Genomic DNA, 23,663 nt, shown 5'->3' with positions numbered 1-23,663 from the left:
CGCTTTCCCGGTACTGACACCGAGCCACGACGGCACGTGTCGCCGGAGCCTGAGTCCAAGCTTGGCAGTCCCTGCCCCGATGTCCACGCATTCTGTCAAACCGCCACATAATGCTTCAACTAGGGATCAATTCTAAACATCGAGCTGTATCGCTTTCAGAAAAGTCTACAGACATCTACCCTCGTATACGCACAGTGCTGCAGGTGCAAACCGGAACCGCCTCAACATGCCAATCATGCGCAGGTTTGCAACATCGACTTGTCAAAGAAGCCCTAGATAGCTCACACATTGTTCAAGCAGCCAGCATCTGAGCAATCTTTAATGGCGGCATCGGAATTTGCCGATCGGAAAGATATCGAAGCCTTCCACGACTACCTGCGTTCCGTCCATGCCGATTGTGTGCAACTCTCAGGTGAGCACCTTAGCAAGATATTCCAGATGTCATTCGCTCAGACTTTGCCTCTCTAGGGCCAGCGCGGCGTATTCCTTCCGCAGATCCTCGAGGAAGTCAGCTTCTTTCTAATCATTCCGCAAATTCATCGGACCAACAGCTTTTCACAGTGGGGGAAGGCACGCCCAGACATGCGCTTTGCATGTGCACTGTCTAAGCTTGATGAGGGCGTCTGGATCGTCCACGAGCCTGCCCCCGGATAGCAACACCCTACAAACCGACCCCTCTCTTTGTTCCGGCAGAAGACTTCTTCCACGTCTGCAACTCGTTATAATCTAAGAAAAACTGGAATCAGACTTGAGACCAACACGTCAGCACAACGTGTTCTATATCTGATGGCCGCTCTCTGTCGAATATACATATTCCCAATCTAAAACTATGGGCATCGGCATGTATCATCCGCATTCGTCCTTCTCAACAATCTAATCACTTGCCCTGTGTCGACACGCTCCCCATCAGTTGCCTTATTTTACCGATCTTCAGTGCGGGAGTGAACCACTGCTCGGCATACCTATCTTTCATCTTAAAGCGTCCGTTTCACTCCTGGTGCTTGACAACCCCAGCCGCAGGATTCCTCCTTTTTCTGGCAGGAGGTTGACGAACTCCTCGGAGCGGCACACTCCGTGCTTCTCCTGATTAGTTGGTACTTCCTGCCGTTCTGCTGGTTGTTCAGGCAGTCTTAGGAAGTCCCCCACGCGGAAGTCCGGCTTGGTGTCGGAAGCAGAAATCTGTGGCGAGGAGTCACGATCGACCAAAAAAAATCCCCAACTATCTCTACAGTCTTCAGTGACCCCCGGGTTCCCATTTGTCTATAGAACGCCTGCCATGACTCCAAAACGAAGGTTTGCTGTCACACATCGAACAAATTCAGTAGCTAATTGGGCCTCTAGACACGGTGCCACTGAGCCATCACTGCTCGCACCGTCGAAATTTGCCCTCCTTGTAGGAACTGAACCCTTCAGACACTATTTGCACTCAATCCGCGCAACATGTACATGCGACAACAGCCCAGTCATCGACTTGAAGATAATACCAGAATCCATTCGTCTGGATTTCAATTCACTATGTAGAGAGGAATCTGGATCATTCCTCCCTCATACCCTCAAAACTGTTAGCTCTTGCTCTGCGCTGTGTATCCAATATGTTGATGATCATGCATAGTGGGCAGAAGCTCATCACGAGAGTAACAGCTTCGCTCGTGCTGTATCTTCCCGCCCAGAAAATTTGTGGCTCCCACCATCCTCATCGAATACGAGCATTCTCCCAACTGACCCAGGGGCTCTATCGTGGATTTATGAAAGAATGCAGGCGCTGAAGCACTGGAGGACACGTGAGTATGCAATGAGCGAGGCGATGGTCCGAGCCCCGGTGGATGTCCTAATATCATTGGGCTGCTACCATGGGAGTGGTTGTGGCGACAGTCACTTTGGGTATGACGTTGATCTTTTGTAAGCAATGTATCATCTTGCCCGGTTACCAACCTGATATTTTACAGTATGGAGCAGAAGCTGAGAATATCTAGAGCGTTTAATCCATCCAATACCAACTTTCCTCGTCCGACGAGCACCAACGACCTCGACGGCGCAGTTATTCTCGTACCAATTCAAGACAGCTTCAGTCTCAAACAGGCTCCAATCCCTCCCGACATGCACGCCCATTTCCGTTGGCAGCAACATATCGATGCCCCATTCAGTATCATCCTGTTGTCGGTTGAACACAGGGCGGGTCAAGAGCTGACGGCAAAGATCATGTATGATCTGATAACATCACAACGACAACGGGCGGCTCTGAGATTGCCGCCAAGAGTCCAGTATGGGCTGGCGGTCGATATCGAGTATATCTACGTGATAGCCTCAATAATCAAGGACAATGGTGTATGCGTTTCCTGCCTGAGCATTTGTATGGCGATGTTACTGACACTGGAGGCTAGGTTATCGAACTCTAAAAAGTGGCAAGCTGGGCCCGGGAGAACGCTGAGCATATCCTTCAATGCCTCTATTTCATCCGTTCTATCTGCAGGCGGGAGGAGGTCTACCAGGAGGAATTGGAATTGATCTTGGATAAGCTCGGGACGTTGCCGCCTAACCTTTGCTGGAGAGCCGATGTCGATGTGGATAATGCACCCTCGTCAGCCTCATCTGAGAGGGGCAGTTTTGAGGATCCTGACGATCCCGACGAGCCTGACGAGTCTGACGAGCACGACGAGCCTGACGAGCCTGGCGAGTCTGACGAGCTCGATGGTCCCGACGATCCCGCTGAACCCGACGAGCCTGACAATCCCAACCAGTCCAACGAGCTCGACGAGCCCAACGAGTCCACCGAGTCCGTCGAGCCCGACGTTTCTGGCCCATCCCAAGCTGACGATCCCCACCACCCTCCCCATTCGGCCGATTCTGGCCCTCCGCGCAAACGAGCCCGTCGAGATCCTCCTAATCCTCCGCCTACGCATACGCCTACGCCTGCTCCCTCCAAACCTGGCGAGTCCTTTGCGTCACGTATCGCCCATCTGCGCAAGACGTGGAACAGACGTGAACGGACTGCGTTGAACCGCGCTCCCCCGCTCATGCTCCCAGCAGAAGACTTCGTCCATGTTTGTTGAGCGTTTTCTCCCGAAGGGGTGATGTGCCAGGCGGATGAAGCGAGATGGGAAAGGATGTTTGAGAGCTCGGGAAATGAAGGAAGGGGAAGGGGAGATGAGGCCGACGCCGATTGAGAGCGAGAGCGAGAGCGTTTTGGTTGGAACGGGAAGGGATGATAACGATTGGGAGTCGCGTATCGTTGCGTGGACGCGGGCATCGAGCATGGCTGTTGATCCACGGGCTCTCCGAGGATGAGAGGAAGGGAGAGAAGTGCGAGTTCGGAGATGAGGAATTGATTTGTATTCGCAGCGCCCTTGGGCTAATGTCATTACTGCACAGTTCGACTAAGGGTACTGTACTGATGAGTGATGAGATATTGGGACGTGCAGAGCCTTGTCAATCAAGACGCGGCCAAATGTACATATCGAGGAATACTTGTGTAGCACCACGGCATGGGCACAAGTGGAACTGAAGACGTTGGGGAGAACTATTCGAGAGGAACAGATATGCGCGACCCAAGATATCCTCTGTGCCTTGATATACACTAACGCACCTCCGCACTCTGTCCTTAGATCAACATCGTCATTCAACTCATTCACACGGAACGATGGCATCAAGATGATGACATTGCCATGTCTACAAACTGTAACAGTACATACGTGTATGACATATTGTATCCAGTTTACGCAAGGCGCAAGGCGCGACACAAGAAGTAAAAAAGTGGGAAAAAGGAGTACGTGTAGTCAAATCAAGTGATAAACAGCCCCGTCTACTATACAACGAGTACACTGGAGCGCCTGCGAATCAAGCAACAGACAATAGGGAGAGGGGCTTAAGACCTCTCGCCACGGAGACGACGGGCGAGCTGGAGGTCCTTGGGCTGGATCGTGACGCGCTTGGCGTGGATGGCGGCAAGGTTGGTATCCTCGAACAGGGAGACGAGGTACGCTTCTGACGCTTCCTGGAGAGCGAGGACTGCCGAGGACTGGAAGCGGAGGTCGGTCTGCGATGGGCGGGTATTAGTGACAAGTGCTTCGGGTAGGGGTGGAGGGGGGAAGACGAACCTTGAAATCCTGGGCGATCTCACGCACCAGCCTCTGGAAAGGCAGCTTACGAATCAAGAGCTCGGTGCTCTTCTGGTACCTGCGAATCTCACGCAGCGCGACCGTTCCTGGGCGGAACCGATGGGGTTTCTTGACACCGCCGGTGGCGGGGCCGCCTTTGGTCGCTGTCTTGCGGGCGGCTTTGGTAGCGAGTTGCTTGCGGGGCGCTTTTCCACCGGTGGACTTGCGGGCGGTTTGCTAGAAATTCAAATAAATAATTAGCGTGTGTGCGTGTGTATGAGGATGGATGAAGGATGATGTTGAATAAGAATAAGAAAATAATGTAATGTTGTGATGTTGAGTGGCGATGCAGTGTGATTACCATAAAGGGTAATCGAAATTCGAGGTGTAAATACGACAATGCAAAGATGCGGATGGTATGAAGCGCGTCAAGGTGTATACGGAAGCAAAAGTGAAGATGAAGTGGTGTTCAAGGGTGCGAAGTGTGATGCGCGGGGAAAGGACGCGCGAAAAGAGGGAAATGGGGAAATGGGGAGAGAGGAATACCTTTGTACGAGCCATGCTGTGAGTTGTGAGAGAGAAGGTGGTGGTGGGGGAACAAGATGTGACGGGGAGTGAGGATGGACAAGGCTGGGGCTTAAGAGGCTTTTCGAGGGGGACAAAGTAGGGGGGGAGTGATGGAAGATTCAACGGAGTACCTTGCAACCCACCGACTGACTGGCGAATATTGCACCCGCGTGTGCCCGAGTCTGCGAGGCTCTGCGCTCTTGTGAAGCAACGGATAACTCTCTTCCACCCTTGCATCGCCGTCAACATACCGGAACCGATGTTTATCCGCTCTCACCCCACCGCCACTCAACCCACATACCAAGAGATTCGGGGAATTTCTAGCTCACTTTGGTGATCGAGGTTGATGACTCGCTTTCTATCCAAGTACAGTCACGCATGTCTGTACTCTTCCTCCTAAACAGCGCAATGGCACTCACTATACCATTTAATGCCTCGCTCAGCGAGAGAGGAACACTGAATCATACTCCCACACCACCCACCCCACCACTTTAGGGCAGGATCTTCCCAGACCCACACTCCGCATGATCTCTCATTACACAACACAAGCATAACCACATTCCACACCAGATCGGACCAATCATACATCACACGACGAGCTAGCGTCTCCCGACCCTCCGGTTATCCTTCTCATCTTCACTGGCACTGTACCTTCTCCTGTCTCTTTCTCTCTCTCTGTGCCGTTCTCTCTCCCTCTCTCTTTCCCTCTCCCTTTCTCTCTCACGATCATCCTCCCTCCGCCTAGGGGGCGTATCCGGCGTCCGATCCCGACTATCATCACTCCCCCCATTCCTACGAGGCGTCTCATCCCTCCTGGGCAACCTCGAGCGCTCCTCCCGCTCATCACGATCACGTCCACGGTCGTGGTCGCGCTCCCGCTCCCGTTCACGATCGTAGTCACGTTCGCGATCCCGTTCGCGATCCTCCCTCTTGACAGGAGGGGAATACCGTCCGCGAGGCGAACGGTCTCTCCCATATCCACGCTCCCGCGCATATTCCCTCTCCCTCTCCCTCTCCCTATCACCGTCTCTCTCCCGCTCTCTGTACCGGCCCGCATCTCTCAGGGGCGGCGAGCGTTCCTCCTCCCTACCGTCGTTCCTCTTCCTCCCACTCCGAGGGGACTCCTCCCTCCCCCTCTCCCGATCGCGGCGGCGTGGTGGCGACCGCTCGTCCTCCGAATCGTCCTCTCCGTATCTCCTCCGCTCCCGCTCACGAGGTGGAGGGGAATCACGTCTCCGCCTAGGAGGGCTTGGCTCAGAGCTCGAGTCAGAATCGTCTTCCGAGTCGTCGCTGTCCGTGTCGGAAGATGAAGACTCCGCTTGCTCGTTCATGAGCGCGCGTTGTTGTTCCATAATGAGACGAGGAGCATTCTAGTATATGGTCAGTGACAGGCCCATGCGAATGTAGATATAAGACAAACCTTGAGGTGCTCACGCATCTTCTCCGTCACGATACCCAAACCGATACTGGTGAAGTAATTAATCGAGAACCTCGTGTTCTTCGGGTTATCCATCGGGAACATAGCCTGGAAATACTGCTGCATCGTCGGGTCCTCGAACCTCTCGGCAAGCTTTTTCAAGCCCAACGCCTCGCTCATCTCCTGCAGCAAGATCTTGACAAAGATACGGCTCGAGCTGGTGGTATCGTCCTCGTTCATCTTGACAATACTGAAAACTGCCCAGGATATCGAGTCGGTGGCTAAAAGGTGGCCGAAGAACCGCGCGATATTCCGCAGCCTATTTGTTTCGTACCGATGGATGGTGTCGTAGTATGTCTGGAATGCCTGTTCGAACGATTCGCACCAGACTCGGTTGATCTTGCAGAAACGCTCGCCAATCAGACCGTAGAAGTTCGAGTAGGAGCGTTCTTGAGAACAACATTCAATGATCATGTTGCACAGTTCGATCTGTTCCGAGAATGAGTGATTTGCCATTTGGCGAGCCTGAGAACGTACCTCTTGCCCCTCCTCAATGTTAACCTTCATCAACTTATGCACCGCTTCCTCATAGCTGAGTGCATTCATGATAGTCAAGTAGATGACCCTGCGGAGGTTGACAAGATTTGTGCCAGTACGATCTTCGATACCCTCTTTATCCGGTACGACCTCTTCTGCTTCTTCCTCCGACTCTTCCTCGTTGCTCTCCTCTTCATCGTCATCGCCATCTTCACCCAGTATCTCCGCCTTGATCTCTCTGTATTTTTCCTCATTTTCGGCGTAGTTCGGATCGAATTTGAACACATCTGACACCCGTGAATATCAAGGAAACTGCTGCAACAACATGGGTACTTACTAAGACCTTCCTGAATCGGTAAATCGTCATCCAACATGATTTCATGCGTGATCTGCTCGCTTTCTTCCACAAGATCCAAGCCCTCCGGTAAAATCGGGTTATCCTTGTACTTGTCCTTCCTGACTTGGAACAAGACTTCGATCATATACTGCACTCGCTTGTCGATCTTGCCCTCGTGTAGCACTGCGCGGAATCGCTCGAAGACACTGTTGTTGGCGCGAGGGGCAGCATCGGCGAGGAAGGCCCCAACCTCTCTCATCAGACCAACTGCGATTTCCACGCTATCGTCTGTCGGACGCTCGAGCAACAGGTACAGCATTTGTAGGCCAATGAAGTCGTGTACGACTTGTTGGTTGACGAGATGGGCAAGGAACATTGTCGTCGAAATACAGACAGTCTTGTCATTTCGCTTGAAAGCGCGGCGGAACTGACTCAGTAACCGGTAAATCAACAGTTCTCCGACTTGAGGTAGCTTCGTGTTGACGATGGCAACAAGCGCAGCAAATACGGGTGTGAACGGGAGAGAGGATGACTGGGCCTTCATCAGACTCCTGCAGAACAGGCCCCTGCCGCGAATGAGGTTTTCAGCGAACAACTCAGGAACAACATTCTTGATGTTCGTCACGTTGACTCGGTTGACAATACCGGTGATACTCTTCCTGAGGGCGTCCCACGAGAGGCGCTGATATTCTGGGCTGCTTTTGTCCTGACCGGCAGCAGCCTGAAGTGCCCTCAACCGCGCTGGGGGCATATACACGCCTCCTGTGCGGCTGGAAATGAGCTTTTGAAATTCCGCTTTGGCATCGTATCCATCGTCTTTCTTTGCGACCTGCATGTCTTTCTCCTTGTCTTGCAGTTCGCGTTCGGCCTGTTGGACAGCAAGCGCTCGCTCCCGCTCGCGTCGCCGCACGGGGTCGTTATCCACCACGCGAGGGATGTCAATATGTACCCCGCGAGTTTGTGGTGATGGTGATCGAGGTGGAGGGCTACGGGATCGCCGGCGTCTACTCACGGGCGGTTCGTCCCTCGTTGGGGAAGGTGTCGACCTAGAAACCCGAGATGCGCAGTCAGCATGTTGTTCATTTATGAGAGAAGATAAGAGAACAAGGTGGTGGATGAGATGAAGACGCACCTTTTGCGCTTGAGTGCGCTCGTTTCTGGACGGTTGTCCATCGGTCTGATAGCGACGTCGGCCATGGCACGTTTGTACAGTTTGTCAATCTGCAAGTAAACGTTTAATAGACGCGTTGAAAGTGATTAAACAGCGAAAGAGTGGCGAACGGAATCAAAGGAACATTCAGGGCATTTAGGGCAGGCCCCACATAAATTATCACACGCTTCTTGAGCGCCAAAACTGTTCGGCATGATCTGATCATCAACCAACGTGCGACTCTACCGTTCCCACAGAGGTCACAAGGCGCAGTCATGAGTGGCTATCGATACAGCATTGCAACTATTTCCAAATAAAAATACAGCAATCCTTTGTTAATCCAAGCTCAATGTTCCCCCAAACCTCCTTTTTACAACCTCATCCAGTCTTCTCTTGATGCCTGTGAACGCATCCCACCACAGCTTTCCAGCGCTCCTATGTGTGTCCGAAACCCACCTCGCCTCAATCAGATGCTTCCACCACTGCATCACCACAACCCCCTTCTCCATTCCCACATCACCCTCAAGGCACTTGACCAGAAAATCACCGATACGCTTAAGGTCCTTCTCGTGCGGGCCTGAATCTACACTTGAGACAAACCACTGCTCAATCAGTTCTCGAATAGCAGAAGTCTCGCTCATCCTGCCTAGTTCCGGATCTTGTGGGAATACCGCTTGATACACTTGTTTGGACCGGCGGGCAGGCACAGATGGGGAGCGCGATTCGCGTGCAGGTTTTGTGGACCTGGCAGCCACCACTCGAGGTGGGAGATGCAGTGTTCCCTTATGGGCTGCAAGCTGCTCGCGCTGCAGGTCCCCAGGAAGAGCCCGGAATACCTCAGGATCGATCTGGAGCTCCCGCAACTCCCCGTCTGTAATCTCAACTTGCACCACTGGCGTAGTTTCGCGCTTTTGGAAGATTGAATACTTGGGCGGTGGACGATTGCCGTTCCGCTTGGGTGCCAGTTGGCGGGTAATGTGTTTCACATCTGGTGGGCTCCGCTCGGCTTTGACTGGGGAAACGACCGACGGACCCGCCTGGGGAAGCTCCGATGGGAGTCGAGGGCGAGGACGCACGTATTCGGCTTCTACCTCTGCTCGAATGTCTGCTGGAAGAGCGTCCAGGACCGATAAATCGATCTGCGCAAATGATGGAAGCTCGAAAAGAGTGACAGGTCGAAGGACTTCCTCTTGTTCTTCAGCCTTGACTGTCATTTGTTCGTCCTCAGTGGACATGCCCGATTGTGGACCTGTTGGTATTTCATTGTCACCAGAAGCCTGACGGCTTCGCTTGGACGGACTGGCGACCTTCTGAAAGTCAAGGATACCTTGCCCAACAGGGGGTGTATTTTGCCCGAGACCCCCTTCTAGCTTTTGGATCTGAATACCAAGACCTCGCAGCTCTTTGGAATCAAAACCGAAACTTTTGAGCAGCTTCCAAGCTTCTTCTCCAATAATATCTGGGTCGTCCGTTGCTGTTCCGCCTCGAGCAGTGATCGGTGCCGACTTGCTAAACGTGTCACATATGCCATGTCCCATAAACTTGGGTGCTTCCAGGGGGGCGTCATGGTGTCGTTTCATGAGCTTGAGAGTCATGAAACGCCCCTTCATACCGACATTCTTCAGCCTACGAGAAACTTCGCGCCCAAGGTCATGCATGAAGCGTTCTGCTTGCTCTTCGGTCTCAAAACGGATTCCGTACTAGCGGAGCGGTAAGTTAACGTATGCGAAGCTTTTTGGCAACATACATTGACTTCGGCGGAAACAGACTTTCTCTGCTTGTGAGATTCGATCTGAGCATTATCGATACCTCGGGCGGCATTGAAGAGTTTCTCCCCCATCTTCGGTCCAAAAAGCTTCTGAAGCGTAGCTTTCGGTTGTTTGGCGAGCTCTCCAACCTTCTTAATTCCCAGATTACTGTCCATCCTCTCACTGATACTCCATCCAACACCGTGCAGATCCTTGATGTCCAGATCTTCCAACAAGGCGGAGACATCCTCAGGAAGGATGTGGCATGAGCCCGCCGGCTTGGCCCTTCTCGTGGCCAGTCTAGCAAGGAGTATGTTGTGGGATGCACCGATGCTGACTGATAAGATCCTGAGTTCGGATACAATGGAAGAGATGAAGACAGCTACTCACTTTCGCATCCAGTGGACTTCCGCACGTCATCACGGATTGCCTCTGCAAGTTCCTTGACGTGATTTGGGGGCCCGCCCTCTCCATCCACACAAGGAACGAATCGAGCACGAGCAACCGCATTGCTGACATCTATCAGGGCTTCGTCCACTGAGACGGCTTGTACATCGTCCGCATATGTCATGAGTATTGTGTAGAACTTCAGTGAGAATTCCTTGTATCTACAAGCGGTAAGCCTCCAGGCCACGCGGAATTGATTTCCACTCACTTTTCGAACTCGTATGGAAGGGTCTCCAGTTCAGGACACAGTTTACGTGCTTGTCCCAAACTACAGATCCGCGATGAGGTCTGGCTTATGTAACAGCACACCCTGAACGCACCTCATACCATTCCTGATGCCAAACTTGCGCGCTTCATAGCTGGCGCTGGCAACTTCACTGGTGCTAGACCCTGTCCTTCCTGTCCCCGCATCAGCGGCCTTGCCCTGGGAATGGCACACGACCACGGGTTTTCCTTTCAGGTGCGGACGGTCGATTAGACTGGCGGCGACGAAGAAAGAGTCGAAGTCACAATGCATAATCACGCGGTCTTCTGGCCGGACTCTGCCCTTGCTGTCCAGTCTTGCCTTTCCCTCAGGAAGCACATGACCCGCCATACTAACACCCTTATCTGGTCCATCTTCGTGCTCGCGACTCTGGTCGTCCTCCAGCTTTGCTTGCGCCTTCGCTACCAACTCCTTGAGCTCGGCCTTCCAAGTGCTGAGGTGATGCAGCCTTGATTGTTTATAGAAACCTTCAATGAATTCGGCACCTTTGGCGGAGGTGTGCTTGGCCGCCCAGCGAGGGTTTTGCATTAGCCGAGCAGCATTGGGATTGGACTTGAAAGAAGCGTGAGCTGGAATATGTGCCGCTGCTTCATGAGTGACTGGATCAGTTGAGCAATCCACAGTTGTTGGAGAAGTCTTCTTCTCAGGGCTCTCTGGCGTCTTTGTACCTGCAACGAAGGGGCCATCTAAGATAGATCGCTTCTGCTTTGTAGGGGTCTTTGGACCAGACATTTCGTTCATCAAGCGGACATTGGCGGAAGTAGACTGGCCAATTTCCTTCCCATCGGAAATGTTGGAAGAGCACTCAGCCGGATCCACCGCGGTACCGGATGTGGTGGCAACGTCATCCAATCCAGACAGTGATTCTCTCGCATGAGAATCCGAAATATCGGGGGGATTATTCATCAGGGTATCTGTAGCCGGTTGCTGCACCTGAGGTGTTCCAGGAGAACTTGGCTTCTGGCACCCAAGAATAGTTGTGCGTTGCGGACGGTGAGGTACTGAAGTCTGCTGTGTCGCTCTTCTTGCCTGAGTCTGAAATCCCTCAAGCAAGGTCTTCTGAGCCGTTCGCGAGCCTTGAGCCTCGTCCAATCGATCCATCTCGCTCGGGTGGAGAATGAAGTCCCGCCATGGTAGCAACAGTCCGGCCTCGACGCTCTTTGTGATCCAGTCAGGCGTAACGATTTTCATGTGCTTGAACTCGAGCACCTTTGCAGGTGTCAAATTTGATGCCACAACATGGGTTCTAACGAGAGAATTACGACCAATCTTAGGTGGCAGTGAAGGATCAAACATACACGAGGCCTTTCTTATCGAGATAGGCATGGTATGTTCCGCCGTTTTGCGTGATCATCCCGCGGAGGACCTGCACGGATGGAATAGTGAAACCATTGATCTGGGAGCGAAAAAGGTCAGACCGATTACTGCAGAAGTTGAAGTACTCGACCGACGCACATGGATGGCCAGACCCCTGAATATTTTTGGCTTGCCGGCAGACCCATTTGCCTCGTTCTGTTCCTCCATTTCGTCGTTCTGAACTTGCAATTTCGCCCTCTTCCTTCGCATGTAGTCTCCCCATCCATTGAATTTACTGGCCCCGTAGGTGTCCGAATCGAGATAGCTGCTCGGTTCCTCATCTTCAGTATTGAGATGGATGATAGATTTGAGAGATCCATATCCGCTGCGGAATAATCCCTCATCCAGCGGGCTAGGACTCCGAGCAGGAGGCGGCGACCACGAACGTTTCGTTCCTCTCGGGCCCATTTCCGCCGGGAGGGCAACGAGCTGTCCGAGATTTTCAGCTTCGACATCGGGCATAGCGACGTCGCCGGGCAGAACAGCTCTAGCAAGCGCTTCAAGAAAAGTGGGATCGTCGGGGCCGAAAAGGTCCGAGGACTGTGAGGCCGCATTGTCCATCCTCCCATCCAATTTATCAAAGAATCGGATAGTGCTTTGCGTGCATGTCGCGCAAAAGAAAAGGTGTTCAAGGCCGGAGCGACGTGAGGACGATGACTGTACGTAACTTGAAGGTGTGGTGGCGTTCAGGGACATCAACAGTCCCGCCAGCACGTCCGCAAACAACCTGGCCTCTTTCTCTGCCACCACCCGTTCCAGTACCATCGCCTGCCAACGAGGACATAGGACAAAAATAGCTGAATCTTTGGTTGGTATTCGGATCAGCGATATTTTGAGTATCGTATATGCGTGCACAGCACGCCCCAGGAATTTCGACCAAACAAGGGCTGTTGCTACATTGTCTACATTTGGCGAAAGGGCACCGGAGAACCAGCGATCCCGTTCTCGTGTCATCTGGCGATATTCTTGACGCGTTACATCTGTCTGCAGGTCTTCGAGGCGTTGCGGATGGCGTATCATCCCTTGCTTCGCACCCCTAAACGTGGGCACAGCGAAGCTGCAAACCGACTTATGTTTTTTCTCTTTACGTTCTGCTCTCATTTGGCGCACCGACCTGTCATCCGCTGCTGCGAAATAAGCATCTGAGCGGGTCTGACATGCGATGCATACATACTATATCTTCCTGATGATATCCCTCGTATTGTTCACTTAGGTTCGAATTCAGTCTCATTGGAACGCTTAATGGCCAGGTGCTTGCCTTCTTTTCTAGCCATCGGGCAACACAATGCACTGCTGCCTGGTGTCTCCCCTTCCACTGCTGATGACCGACTAGCTCATCGGGCGTTGTAACCATGCCATCACCCCATATTCTGGGTTTCCGTGGAAGGGGGGGATACTTTGTATCTCGTGCTGTTCTGCCTGACCCCATAATTTGCGGAAACGAACACAGACGATCATGCTAGCCATTGGCGACCGCATGCCGTATATAAAATCTCGTGGATCTTGTTCTATGTCGCCATGTCCTGTTCCCTATAGCATTCGTTCCTCCCGCATCCCTCCAACACTTGGATCTCCCTCGTCAACATGTCGTTATTTCTTGTCCTGGTTGCTTTCGCTCTCTCTGTCTTTTCCCTTCCCGTCCTGGATGACTCCGTTGACTCCATCACGATGCAGAAGAGATGGGAGCAAGGCATTTCCGACAATGCTATGATTATCAATTGGTGAGTTTATTTCTTGACTACATGGCCGCTGCTCAGTATCTATTCTAGGATTGGCCTTGGATTTCTGCCTGACTTCGACGTTTCCAGTGTCAGCGAGATAAACCAAGCGCTTCCACTTCCCATGGCGGTTGTAGGCGACTACATCCCCATATCCTCTGACGACACTTCCCTGGGTGGTTTCTGGTATCACTACAACGATATTGTCGGCCAAGCCGTTAAGCCAGTCTACATGGCTACCATCGAATTATCCGACGGCCTGTGGGACTTTGATTCTGACCAGGCCGATGTCATCTCGCAAGCTATGGCCGACCTCAACAACGCTGGCGTTCCGGTCTGGGTCCGATTTGCCTACGAGATGAACGGTTGTCCGGCCTGGAACGCTTGGGGATGCGATCCCAACGGATTCTTCCAGGCATGGAATATCATGGCCAATTCATTGCATTACTGGGCCCCGAATTCCAAGATGTTATGGAGCCCCAACATCGATACCGATAATAACAACTGGGGCAACTACGATCAGTATTATCCTGGTGATGATACGTGAGTCATTCATATATCCGCCTTGAATATCCTGGGGCTGATGTTAGGACATAGGGTCGATCTTGTCGGTCTATCCTTTTACTCTTTCGGCATTGATCAGCAGGAAAATACGGTTCCTAATTCTGGGTTTCTCATCCAGACGGCGGGGCCCTTCTACGACACTGTAAGATTAGTTCTGGCCAAGTTGTTGTTACTGACCCTGGATGCAGTATTCTGCAGCGAAGGGCAAGCCATTCGTGCTGAGCGAGACTTCAGCTGCCTACCATTATTATACTGGTACCCAGGTGGCTGCAGCTGGTGGCTCCAATGAACTTCAGATCAAGACAGCGTGGATGAACGAGGTCCTTGGCTGGAATACTCATTACAACGTGCGTTCCTAGCCGTAGCAGCTCCCGATATCACGCTAACTTTCCTCAGTTCCCGAATATGGTCGCGGCTGTGTGGTTCAACTACCAGAAGAACGAACGTGACCAGACGATCGATTACCGCGCGATTCTGGGCAACCCTTCGGTCCAGTCTATGGTCTACGCCTTGAAGAACTGGTGATGGGCCGAGCTCTGTTTTTTTTTCTGGGTCTTTGGGTTTCAATGGGTATTGTTGTATTTCTATCCCCCGCTTGATGCGGTGCACCTCTCTGTTGTAAGCAAGAATGTCCTAGTGGAATGAATGTCATTTAGTAGAGTGTACGCTGGAATTGCCCACCCCGCTGATCGTGTACAACAGAAGTGTCATTCATTTGCTCAAGAAGCAACGCTCAGGGTGAATCGATCATGGAATGATATCCGCTGAAAATCCCTTGCAATCAGTATTAACCCTGAATGCGACTATAATGAACCCAGATTTTTCGCTTTATTCTATTCCAAGGGTTGCAAACGGCTTCTTTCACTTGCGGAACGAAGAGTTTTAACACTTTTTTTTTTGTCTTCTTGCTTTCCGCTGCCATTGATCCCGCGGTGAGGTCAGTAGTACTTTATCCAGACGACCCGCATCTGTCTTCTCTCAGTTACCTACCACCGCCTGGCCGACCATTCATCCGTCTTCAACGGACTTTGTCATTCGGCACAACACTTGACGACTATTCTTGCTACTAATTTAGGATTCACTTTCTTTCTCTTCTCAACCACCACCTCTTGGGGGACAAGTTAGTGAGGACGCGACGACACCGAAAGGAGGGACAGCATGATACCATCACGACGTTCTCCACGCGCTGGTCGCCTACTAGCTGTCCTCCCTATGCTCGCCAGCGTACATGCAACCCCAACACCAGTACACGTTCCCCGTGGCGGTGGCCAAAACCCAGTAACAGACGATCCCGCAACCGTATGCACGCATATCCGTTCCTAACACCGTACCGGACCTCATCTTTGTAGATACCCACAACACCCCCAAACTCAAACTACCATAACGGCGTACCAACCGTCGCAGGCTCCGAGGGCGGTATGTCCCCTTCTTCTCTCTTCTCTACCCTATCTGACATATTCCAGGCTTCATCGGCCTCATAGTCGGTCTGGGGATCCTCGTCATCCTCACCTGCCTCGGGATCTGGTGGTTCCTCCGTCGGCGTCGGCGTCAACGCGAAAAACGTCGTTCAGACGCGCCTCGTCCCTCCTCCGGCCTCGGGGCGGCGTACGATGCTCACACGTCTTTCCCAAAACCAGGGGAAAGCGGGTTGTTTGGGCAAAAAGCGGCAAAGCGCGGGTGGATCCAGACTGGCGAAGGGTCGAAGGGGTACGACGACGGGATCGAGCTTGAGGGAGGGAGGAAGGGGCAAGGACCGTACCTTGCTTCGGACTCGGCGGGCGCGTTTAGCAGCGCTAGCACGATAAGGCTCGCCCCGCCCGAAGGGTGGAAAGAGGGGTTCTCGGCGAGTAGGGAAGAACTCGTCAGTCCCGTCGGGCAGCCGAGTCCGGTCGTGGGGGAGGTGAAGGGAGAGTATGAGATGGTAGAGAATGCGGGGAAGGAGGGAGAGGAGAAGAGGAAGAGCGATGTAAGTGGCAAGTTCGCAGGAGGGACGAGGTTCCGCGAGAGCTTGTGAGTTGTGGACATGAGCGTTGTGAAAGGATGTACACTACCTCTGTTTTTCTCAGCTTGTTCTCGTCTCAACCGTAACACCGGACGTTGTCTCCAACGTTTATTCGTCACGTACACATGCCCTAACGTCGACTAGCCGTGTATATATAGTCCGTCTATCTAGCTACATGATGCCTGGCTTGTGCAAGGGAGTGCTGCGCCCTCAGTGCATGGCGAAGGGTATGCTACATTAGGGGTACAATACTGAAGGTATGACCTATGTACATCGTGTGGTCCATCAGGAGCAAATAAACCAAGTCCTTCAGTCCTCAGTCTGCTTAGACCAGAGATTAATGGAACGGGGAGGGGAGGAACGTCCCTGCCGCTGACTGTTGCTGCGCGTCATCCTCTTTGAAAGCGACGATACCGATGATGATCGCAGCCGCAAAGAAGAGGAAAGCGATGAGCAGCCAGAAGAAGCCCCACACTAGTGCGTCCATTAGCGACGAGTGCGAGCACAGGAGGGGAGGGAGGGGGGCGTACCTTGGGAAGGACAGCAGCCACAGACGTGCGCGAACTGCGACGCGTCCGAGGTGTTCACCTTTCGTGCGATAGTATCGTCTATCACGTCCCATAGAACGTACTGCGGTCGTCAGCGGGCGATACCAAACGGCGAGACGGAGGGAATCACCATACAGCTCATCACGCCGATAAAGAGGACAAAGAACCTCAGCGCAACGCTGTTGTGCACGAGCCAGAAGAGGACTATCAGCCCGCTCATGCCGATGATAAGGATCCAGCTCAGCCAGTTCCTCCTCGCCCACCAGAGCGTGAAGAGGAAGAACACAGCCAGGACAAGACAGGCGATCTTGCTAGCGACAATGTCGAACCCGCAGGCGATGAGGCATCCACCGATGAAGGATGAACCTAGGTACCCGGCGGGGAGGGTGATCCACGACACCCCCCCGGACATTTGGGTCGCCCCGCCTTCGTCTGGGTCGAGCTCTATCGAGTGGATCTTGGCGCAGGTGAGAAGGCCGGCGATCGCGTGTGACATCTCGTGGAAGCCGACTGTGAGCAGCCTGGAAGACAATTATTCGCCATTTTAGAAGCGTAGAGGGAGAGCGCACTTGAATGGGTACAACAGCCAGCTCAGGATGGGGATGTGCCTGTTTCTGCATCAGTAGTGGCTCAGTTGGTTAACAAAGCACGCACCATAGTATCGCGATTACGACGACGTACACGCTCGCGACTACGAGTGTAACCACCTGGGTATGGTTAGGCGTGAGCAGTTGCTGGGTTTGCGTGGGCTGGGGCTGCGCATTCTGTCGCGCAAGGAGGGAGAAGCTCAAGTCAACAGAGGACGATTCGTACGGTAGTGCAGGCATCGTTCGTCGTCAAATTCGAGGAAAACGACAGTCCAGCTGCGCAGTTATAGATAATAAGCAGACAGGGCGTTATAAGAGAAGGAAAGAGGGAAAAGAGTGTAATGAGCAATGAGCGCTGTGCTGATTATCACCAGTGCCAAGGGTATCAAGGAGAGCGCAGTACTGTGGCAATGTTCACCGGGAATACACATGCCAAGCTCCTTTTGTATCTTCTTTGTCACTTCAATAACGTTTTACGCCAATATAAGGGAACTAAGAACTTGTAGCACAGGATGGGAATAGATGGTCGATTGTACTCTGGATATTATATTTCCTGCTCACAAGTGGGTCCCAACCTCGATGGGAAACGTCCCCTGTCCCCAGGACAGAGAATTCTTGGCAGCCAAGCATTCCATCCTACATTTCTCCTCCCAAGACATCATGTTCCGGAACTTCCGAACTTCGGAATCCATTGGTAGAAAGTAGCGTGTCGGATCTACCCCAAACCCAAGTCCCATACACGCACTTTACCCCCTCACAAGCCTCACGCGATCCACGGCCAAAATACCAGACACCTCAGCGGGGGATCAACGGCACACAAATACATGACGGTTAGTTTACACGCGCTACTGATACAAATTAATTCGTCATCTCCGAACTTGCCTAACCAACATCTACACGCTTCCCTGCCTTCCTCTCATAGTCGGATGGTCCGTGGATCAACGGCTGTGCTTGATGCGTGCGTCCACGCTTCGATGCGCGACTCACTGCCATCTGTTCCAACCAAATAGCTCTGTGTCGACGTCACCTCGCGTTCTTGCCTTTCCCGAGCTTTCAACATCTCTGACCATCTCGCTTCATCCGCATCCGACATGACCCCTTCAGGAGAGAACGCCCAAGAGATATGCTCGAAGTCTTTTGCTGGGACAATCATTGGGAGAGCGCGTCTCGCCGCATTTCGTTCACACCTATTCCACGTCTTGCGCAGGGTCGCAATGTGTGACGCATAGGACTCGCGAGGTTTGGCGGAGGGAGGGCCAGGCGTAGGCTTAGAATGATCTCTCCGGGCTCGTTTGCGGGGAGGGCCAGAATCGTCCTCCGAATGGGGATGGGGATCACCATCTTGGGATTGGCCAGAATCGTTCGGATGGTCGGGGTTGTCAGGATTGTCGGGATCCTCGGAATCATCGTTTTCAGCTGAGGTTGACAGGGAGGGTGCGTTGTCTACATCGACATCGGTTCTCCAGCAAAGGTTGGCTGGCAACGTCCCGAGCTGCTCCAGGATCAGTTTCAGCTCCTCCTGGTGAGTCTCCGGCTGCCGGCAAACAGAACGGATGAAACATAAGCATTGAATGAGATGTTCAGCGTTGTCCCGGGCCCAGCTTGCAACCTTATAGAGTCCGATAACCTGGTTTCAAGTGTCAGTACATAACATCGCCATACAAATACTCAGGCAGAAAACATTGCATACATCATTGTCCTCGATTGTTGAGGCTATCACATAGATATAATCGATATCAACCGCTAGCCCGTATTGAACTCTTCGCGGCAATCTCAGAGCGGCCCGCTGTCGTTGAGTTGTTATCAGATCGTACACGATCTTTGCCGTCAGCCCTTGCCCCGCGTTGTGTTCAACCGGCAATAGGATGATACTGAATACAGTTCCAGGATGTTCCTGCCAACGGAAATGGTCGTGCATTCTGGCAGGGATTGAAAGCTGCTTGAGGTTAAACCTGTGTTGCCACTTGGGACCTGGTATGAGAATGACGGGACTATCCAGTTCATTGGTGTTCGTCGGGCGAGGAAAGGTGGGGTCCGGTGGATCAAACGCTCTAGACATTCTCAATTTCTGCTCCATACTGTAGACATCAGTTTGGGAGGGGGGACAAAAGAATGTATTTATTTGCTTACTAAAGATGGGTGCCATACGCAAAGTCATTTCCACCAGCACCACTCTCATAGCGGCACCCTAATGATATTAGTGCATCCACTGGCGCTCGAACCATCTTCCCGGTCACTGCAGAGTCGAGTGCGTTCAGCTCCTTCAGCTCTTAGGTTTTATCATAAATCCACGATAGAGCATCTGGGTCGGTTGGGAGAATGGTCGTATTTGATGAGGATGGTGGGAGCCACAAATGTTCTGGGAGGGAAGACACAGCATGGGCGAAGCTGTTACTCTCGTGATGAGCCTCTGCCCACTATGCATGAGGATCAACGTATAGACACACAGCACAGAGCAGGAGCTAACAGTTTTGAGCGTATGAGGGAGGAATGATCCAGATTCCTCTCTACATAGAGAGTTGAAATGCGAACGAACGGATTCTGGTATTATGTCCCAGTCGATGAGTGGGCTCCTGTCGTGTACATACGACGCTCGGACCGAGCGCAGACACGCGTTGAAGGCGCTCGTTCCTACAAGGAGGGCAAACTTTCACGGTGCCTGCAGTGATGGTTCAGCAGAATGCTTGCGCCTAACGCTGATATTCAACATCCATGTCTGTTTAAATTGGTGACATTGGACTAACCGGGGCATGATAGATCATGATAGGAAGAGGTCAAGGGATAATTAATTCTACGGAAGCAACATGGGACCCCTAAGTCCCGAAATGGAAATGGAACTAAATATAGCCTCACGATCAACGGCCAAAATATTTGATCTCTAAATACCTCAGTGGGGGGTAGACGACACCCGAAAAGACGGCGGCTAGCTCAAACCCCAAGTCACCGCCAAACGGGCCGATATGCGCTGCGATCGGGCCGACGTACCACGTTTCTGCCATGCCTACCACTGCACCTGCCACACCGCAACAACCTGCGAATATCCCTGCCAGGCCTACGGGCAGCCGCGAGGGGCTGTCATACGCTGTCAAGTCGTACCCTCCCAAAAGTCCATCTTTGCGGCGAAAGATGAAGTGCTCTTCGGCGACGATGACGATGAAGAACGCTGTCCAGTAGCCCAGGACGGCAAGGAAGTTGGAGAGGATAGACGAGAAGTGCTCTCGCCCCGCTACGCCCGCTACGGTGTATATGACGAAGACTACGACTGTCCAGAATGCGCGGGGGATGCGCTGGAACGGCGGGCACAGGGCTTGGATAGACAGCGCAGCGGAGTAGGTGTTGGGGATGTTGTTCGCTATGACGGAGAAGGCGAGGAGGACGAGGAGGAATTTCCCGAACCCGCCCCAGGGCGCGAGCGTCTGCGCGATCAGACCCCCCGCGTCGCCCGTCTCGTACGCGCTTGTATAGGCGTCCAGGGTGATCGTCATCAGTGCCGCGCCGAGTGTCTCGACGAAGATGAGCTGCTTGGAGTGAGCGTGTTGTGCGAAGTTGGACGTGCCGTGCTTACGGGGATCATGAGCCCTATGAAAGTGAGCCAAAAAACGCGGTAAGAAGGCGTGTTGGCCGGAAGACGGCAGTTGAAGTCTGCTGCTACGGGCGCCCAACCACTCGCGGAGGAGAAGATGATCGCCCCGAAGCTGAGGACGTCGCCTGCCAAGTCTACACCGCGATCTTCCAACGGCACTTGGGCGGCAGCGTCGTACCCCGCCTTGCCACCCAAGCCGTACATCATACAGAATATGAGAAGCAGGAGGATCCATGCGTACCGCTCGTAGTAGTGCAGTGCGTCGTACCCGATGAAACAGATGATGAGCGTGACGACGGCGACGATGATTACGCCGACGACGAGCGGCAGCTTTTCGGAGATGTTGTACAGCGTCTGCCCGCCGAGGATGACGGCTATAACGGAGAACCTGTACATGTACATGTGTTTGATCAGCCTAGGCTCGCTCAACTCAAAAAAGGGCGCACCCGAGCTGGGTAAGGATATTGAAGATACTGAAGATGCTCCCCCCGACATAGCCCACACTGTACCGAGTGATCACCATCGTCCTGAGCCCTGTCTTGGGGCCGAGGGTGGCGATAAACGCGACTGTCGCACTGCCAATCGCGGAGAAGACGATGATGACTGCGATCGCGTGTGGGAGAGTGAGGGTAAAGAACGCCTGGGCGAGCATGCCGATCGGGACTGTGGTGAGTACCTTCCCGCAGGTGAGCAGGAGTCAAGTGCGGAGCGGGGAGTGAGAGGGAAAGACGCACAGCGTTAATGCTTATCCACATAAGCAGGTTATTCCACGCATGCCTAGGTTCCCTCTCCTCCTCCGGGACGCGCTCGATCCCCCTCACCTCTACCCCTCCGCGGATAAACAGCGTACGGAGGAGAGGCACCCGTTCGACCCATGCGAACTTGTCGACTATCTGGGCTTCTTGGGGCGCTTTCTCGCTCGAGGAGGAGGATGAGAAGGCCCGCGTTGGAGGTTTTTCTAGGGGGTGGGTACCAGGGGGAGGGAGGGGAATACCCAGCTCGCTGTCGTCTTTCGCCATATGGGACTCTCTTGTTGAGAAGAGGCGTCGGGATGCGCTCGCTCAGAGTAAACAAAGCAAAGAGCAGAAGAGCAGAAGAAGGGACGCGGGTATCCCCCTTAGAGTCCCAGTTTTATCCACCTTCCCCGGGTGATGACGAAACTGTATATTGGTTGAGAAGATCTTCCCCAGTGTCCCCGGAAGTTTACGCATTAACCGTTATCATTTCTGTGTCGTCCGACTCCCACAGTAGATAGTCAGCTGAATAACGACCATGTGGGAGATAAATTGTTCAAAGCTCAAGACGGCGCGTGAACAAGCGTGAGCGTCGGAGCGAGGCGCGTGCGAAGGAACGACGTGATTGGTGGACGTGAATTGATCGTGTGCTCATCTTGTTGAGAATCGGTCTAGTCCATGTGCTATTCTCGGCGACCGAATGGGGAATAGGCGAATTAGGTCATCAAATAGGCGCTCAAATAAATTCGCGTTTCAGCTATCCAAAATACAGCTGATAAGGAAAGATAATCATTATCATTATCGTAACAGCGAATTCGAACAGAACATCCTTAGCATGCATCTCACACGTCTATACCACCTCCCACCTCTCTCCGACCCTACGCACCCTTCCCTCCCCCTCCAACTTGAGCAAATGCAGCCTCACGCCCCTCTCCGCTGCTCCCCACAAACTCTCCTCATACCGAGCATACACGACTCTCACGATCTCCCTCACTGTCCCCCCTCTCTGTCTTAGGACAGCAAGTATCTCCTCTTCCCTCTCTTCTCGATGGGCGATATACTGCCCTATATGCCCTCTTCCCCTTTCGACGACCGGCCCATGTCCAGGGTACACGTGTTCCGCGCGCGGAAACCGTTCTAGCAGCAAGCGCAAGCTCGACATATACGCCCCCAGGTCCTCGAACACCGTCGTCCCCTGCCCCAGCACCGCATCAGCCGTGAAGAGCGCCTCCTCTTCCTCCAAATACAGGCAGATCGAGTCCTCCGTATGACCCGGCGTGTACAGGATACGCAGGGTCACTCCCTCTCCCCTGAGTACCTGACCGTCGGAGAGGTCAGCCCACGTTCTCTCTTGAGCTGGGAGCTGCAGCCGGGTGGATTCTACGACCGGGTCCGGGGAGGAGAGTGGGAATTTGTGGATCACCGGAGCAGGGGAGTGATGCTCAGCGAGCAGGGAAAGCACCGACGGGAGACCGGCATGATGGTCCGCATGCTTATGAGAAAGGACGACATCGCTCACCAGCTGCGCACCCGAGTTCGAGGAGCTCATGAGTACCTCCTCCAATAGAGAGATGTAGGCGTCTTTCCCCTCCCCCGTGTCGAGCAGGATGTAGGGAGGACGCGTGCCGAGCAGGTAAGTGTTCGTTCCTTGTAGCGTGAACTTTCCGGGGTTTTGACCGAGGATACGGGTTGTGAGCGGGGAGAGCTAGGAGTGGTTAGTGGTTAGTGGGAGATGATGCCTGGGTGGGGAGGGATGGACGTACTTTAGTTATTGGGGGAAGGGGGACGAGCTGCTCCATCCCTTTTGGCGAATGGAAAGTGTCCAGCACTGAGCAGTGATTGGTTATGTACCCAAGATTTATTAATAGGATTATGACTTGTCTAGCATAGGGGTAACCGGTAAGAGATCAGAGACGCCCAGAATGCGGCTACTCACGTGTGTGCTTACGTACGCAACCAGGAAGGTCCCCCTCCGACAATGGATGTTGTCATCGGCGCCCTCTTTTCTA

General features: G+C 53.1%; 10 protein-coding genes across 10 annotated transcripts; 3 read left to right on the top strand and 7 right to left on the bottom strand.

Moving 5' to 3' along the window:
* The first annotated feature begins 1,354 nt into the window (after positions 1–1,354).
* Positions 1,355–1,975, top strand: DACRYDRAFT_20181 (uncharacterized protein). The gene is made up of 3 exons (XM_040771834.1): positions 1,355–1,561; positions 1,613–1,899; positions 1,948–1,975. Exons 2-3 carry the CDS (start codon positions 1,754–1,756, stop codon positions 1,961–1,963), a joined length of 162 nt encoding a protein of 53 aa, XP_040632702.1. The 5' UTR covers positions 1,355–1,561; positions 1,613–1,753; the 3' UTR covers positions 1,964–1,975.
* A 108-nt stretch (positions 1,976–2,083) lies between these two features.
* DACRYDRAFT_20180 (uncharacterized protein) lies at positions 2,084–3,318 on the top strand. The gene is made up of 2 exons (XM_040771833.1): positions 2,084–2,325; positions 2,382–3,318. Exon 2 carries the CDS (start codon positions 2,554–2,556, stop codon positions 2,995–2,997), a length of 444 nt encoding a protein of 147 aa, XP_040632701.1. The 5' UTR covers positions 2,084–2,325; positions 2,382–2,553; the 3' UTR covers positions 2,998–3,318.
* Positions 3,319–3,637: 319 nt separating this feature from the next.
* Positions 3,638–4,687, bottom strand: DACRYDRAFT_75198 (histone-fold-containing protein). Its single transcript, XM_040776118.1, has 3 exons — positions 4,641–4,687; positions 4,095–4,331; positions 3,638–4,033 (listed from the first exon to the last, which is right to left on the bottom strand). The coding sequence occupies exons 1-3, from the start codon at positions 4,653–4,655 to the stop codon at positions 3,863–3,865; spliced, it is 423 nt and encodes a 140-aa protein (XP_040632700.1). The 5' UTR covers positions 4,656–4,687; the 3' UTR covers positions 3,638–3,862.
* Positions 4,688–5,187: 500 nt separating this feature from the next.
* Positions 5,188–8,162, bottom strand: DACRYDRAFT_20179 (MIF4G-domain-containing protein). The gene is made up of 5 exons (XM_040771832.1): positions 8,085–8,162; positions 6,953–7,998; positions 6,616–6,902; positions 6,082–6,567; positions 5,188–6,031 (listed from the first exon to the last, which is right to left on the bottom strand). The coding sequence occupies exons 1-5, from the start codon at positions 8,147–8,149 to the stop codon at positions 5,261–5,263; spliced, it is 2,655 nt and encodes an 884-aa protein (XP_040632699.1). The 5' UTR covers positions 8,150–8,162; the 3' UTR covers positions 5,188–5,260.
* Positions 8,163–8,437: 275 nt separating this feature from the next.
* DACRYDRAFT_104292 (DNA repair protein) lies at positions 8,438–12,683 on the bottom strand (the record flags this gene model as incomplete). The annotated part of the gene is made up of 7 exons (XM_040767901.1): positions 8,438–9,802; positions 9,850–10,187; positions 10,241–10,458; positions 10,506–10,565; positions 10,618–11,808; positions 11,861–11,958; positions 12,018–12,683. The coding sequence occupies 7 exons, from the start codon at positions 12,681–12,683 to the stop codon at positions 8,438–8,440; spliced, it is 3,936 nt and encodes a 1,311-aa protein (XP_040632698.1).
* A 798-nt stretch (positions 12,684–13,481) lies between these two features.
* DACRYDRAFT_20177 (glycoside hydrolase) lies at positions 13,482–14,850 on the top strand. The gene is made up of 5 exons (XM_040771831.1): positions 13,482–13,639; positions 13,688–14,179; positions 14,234–14,342; positions 14,389–14,547; positions 14,597–14,850. The coding sequence occupies exons 1-5, from the start codon at positions 13,503–13,505 to the stop codon at positions 14,723–14,725; spliced, it is 1,026 nt and encodes a 341-aa protein (XP_040632697.1). The 5' UTR covers positions 13,482–13,502; the 3' UTR covers positions 14,726–14,850.
* A 406-nt stretch (positions 14,851–15,256) lies between these two features.
* On the bottom strand, positions 15,257–17,577 carry DACRYDRAFT_75186 (uncharacterized protein; the record flags this gene model as incomplete). The annotated part of the gene is made up of 7 exons (XM_040776117.1): positions 15,257–15,499; positions 15,550–15,616; positions 15,664–16,676; positions 16,733–16,832; positions 16,881–17,271; positions 17,320–17,358; positions 17,405–17,577. 5 exons carry the CDS (start codon positions 17,575–17,577, stop codon positions 16,540–16,542), a joined length of 840 nt encoding a protein of 279 aa, XP_040632696.1. The 3' UTR covers positions 15,257–15,499; positions 15,550–15,616; positions 15,664–16,539.
* Positions 17,578–18,219: 642 nt separating this feature from the next.
* Positions 18,220–20,008, bottom strand: DACRYDRAFT_98391 (uncharacterized protein; the record flags this gene model as incomplete). The annotated part of the gene is made up of 6 exons (XM_040777526.1): positions 19,965–20,008; positions 19,805–19,923; positions 19,468–19,754; positions 19,028–19,415; positions 18,325–18,964; positions 18,220–18,287 (listed from the first exon to the last, which is right to left on the bottom strand). The coding sequence occupies exons 3-6, from the start codon at positions 19,560–19,562 to the stop codon at positions 18,220–18,222; spliced, it is 1,191 nt and encodes a 396-aa protein (XP_040632695.1). The 5' UTR covers positions 19,563–19,754; positions 19,805–19,923; positions 19,965–20,008.
* Positions 20,009–20,132: 124 nt separating this feature from the next.
* Positions 20,133–21,983, bottom strand: DACRYDRAFT_75184 (uncharacterized protein). Its single transcript, XM_040776116.1, has 4 exons — positions 21,655–21,983; positions 21,367–21,596; positions 20,903–21,308; positions 20,133–20,855 (listed from the first exon to the last, which is right to left on the bottom strand). The coding sequence occupies exons 1-4, from the start codon at positions 21,937–21,939 to the stop codon at positions 20,193–20,195; spliced, it is 1,584 nt and encodes a 527-aa protein (XP_040632694.1). The 5' UTR covers positions 21,940–21,983; the 3' UTR covers positions 20,133–20,192.
* Positions 21,984–22,504: 521 nt separating this feature from the next.
* DACRYDRAFT_45861 (Metallo-hydrolase/oxidoreductase) lies at positions 22,505–23,453 on the bottom strand (the record flags this gene model as incomplete). Its single annotated transcript, XM_040774666.1, has 2 exons — positions 22,505–23,359; positions 23,418–23,453. 2 exons carry the CDS (start codon positions 23,451–23,453, stop codon positions 22,505–22,507), a joined length of 891 nt encoding a protein of 296 aa, XP_040632693.1.
* Between the last annotated feature and the right edge of the window lie 210 nt (positions 23,454–23,663).

Source organism: Dacryopinax primogenitus, assembly GCF_000292625.1.
Source record: "Dacryopinax primogenitus strain DJM-731 SS1 chromosome Unknown DACRYscaffold_2, whole genome shotgun sequence".
Lineage (NCBI taxonomy): Eukaryota > Fungi > Basidiomycota > Dacrymycetes > Dacrymycetales > Dacrymycetaceae > Dacryopinax > Dacryopinax primogenitus.
Note: the sequence above shows the minus strand (reverse complement) of the source record. Positions and strands in the feature narration are given on the sequence as shown.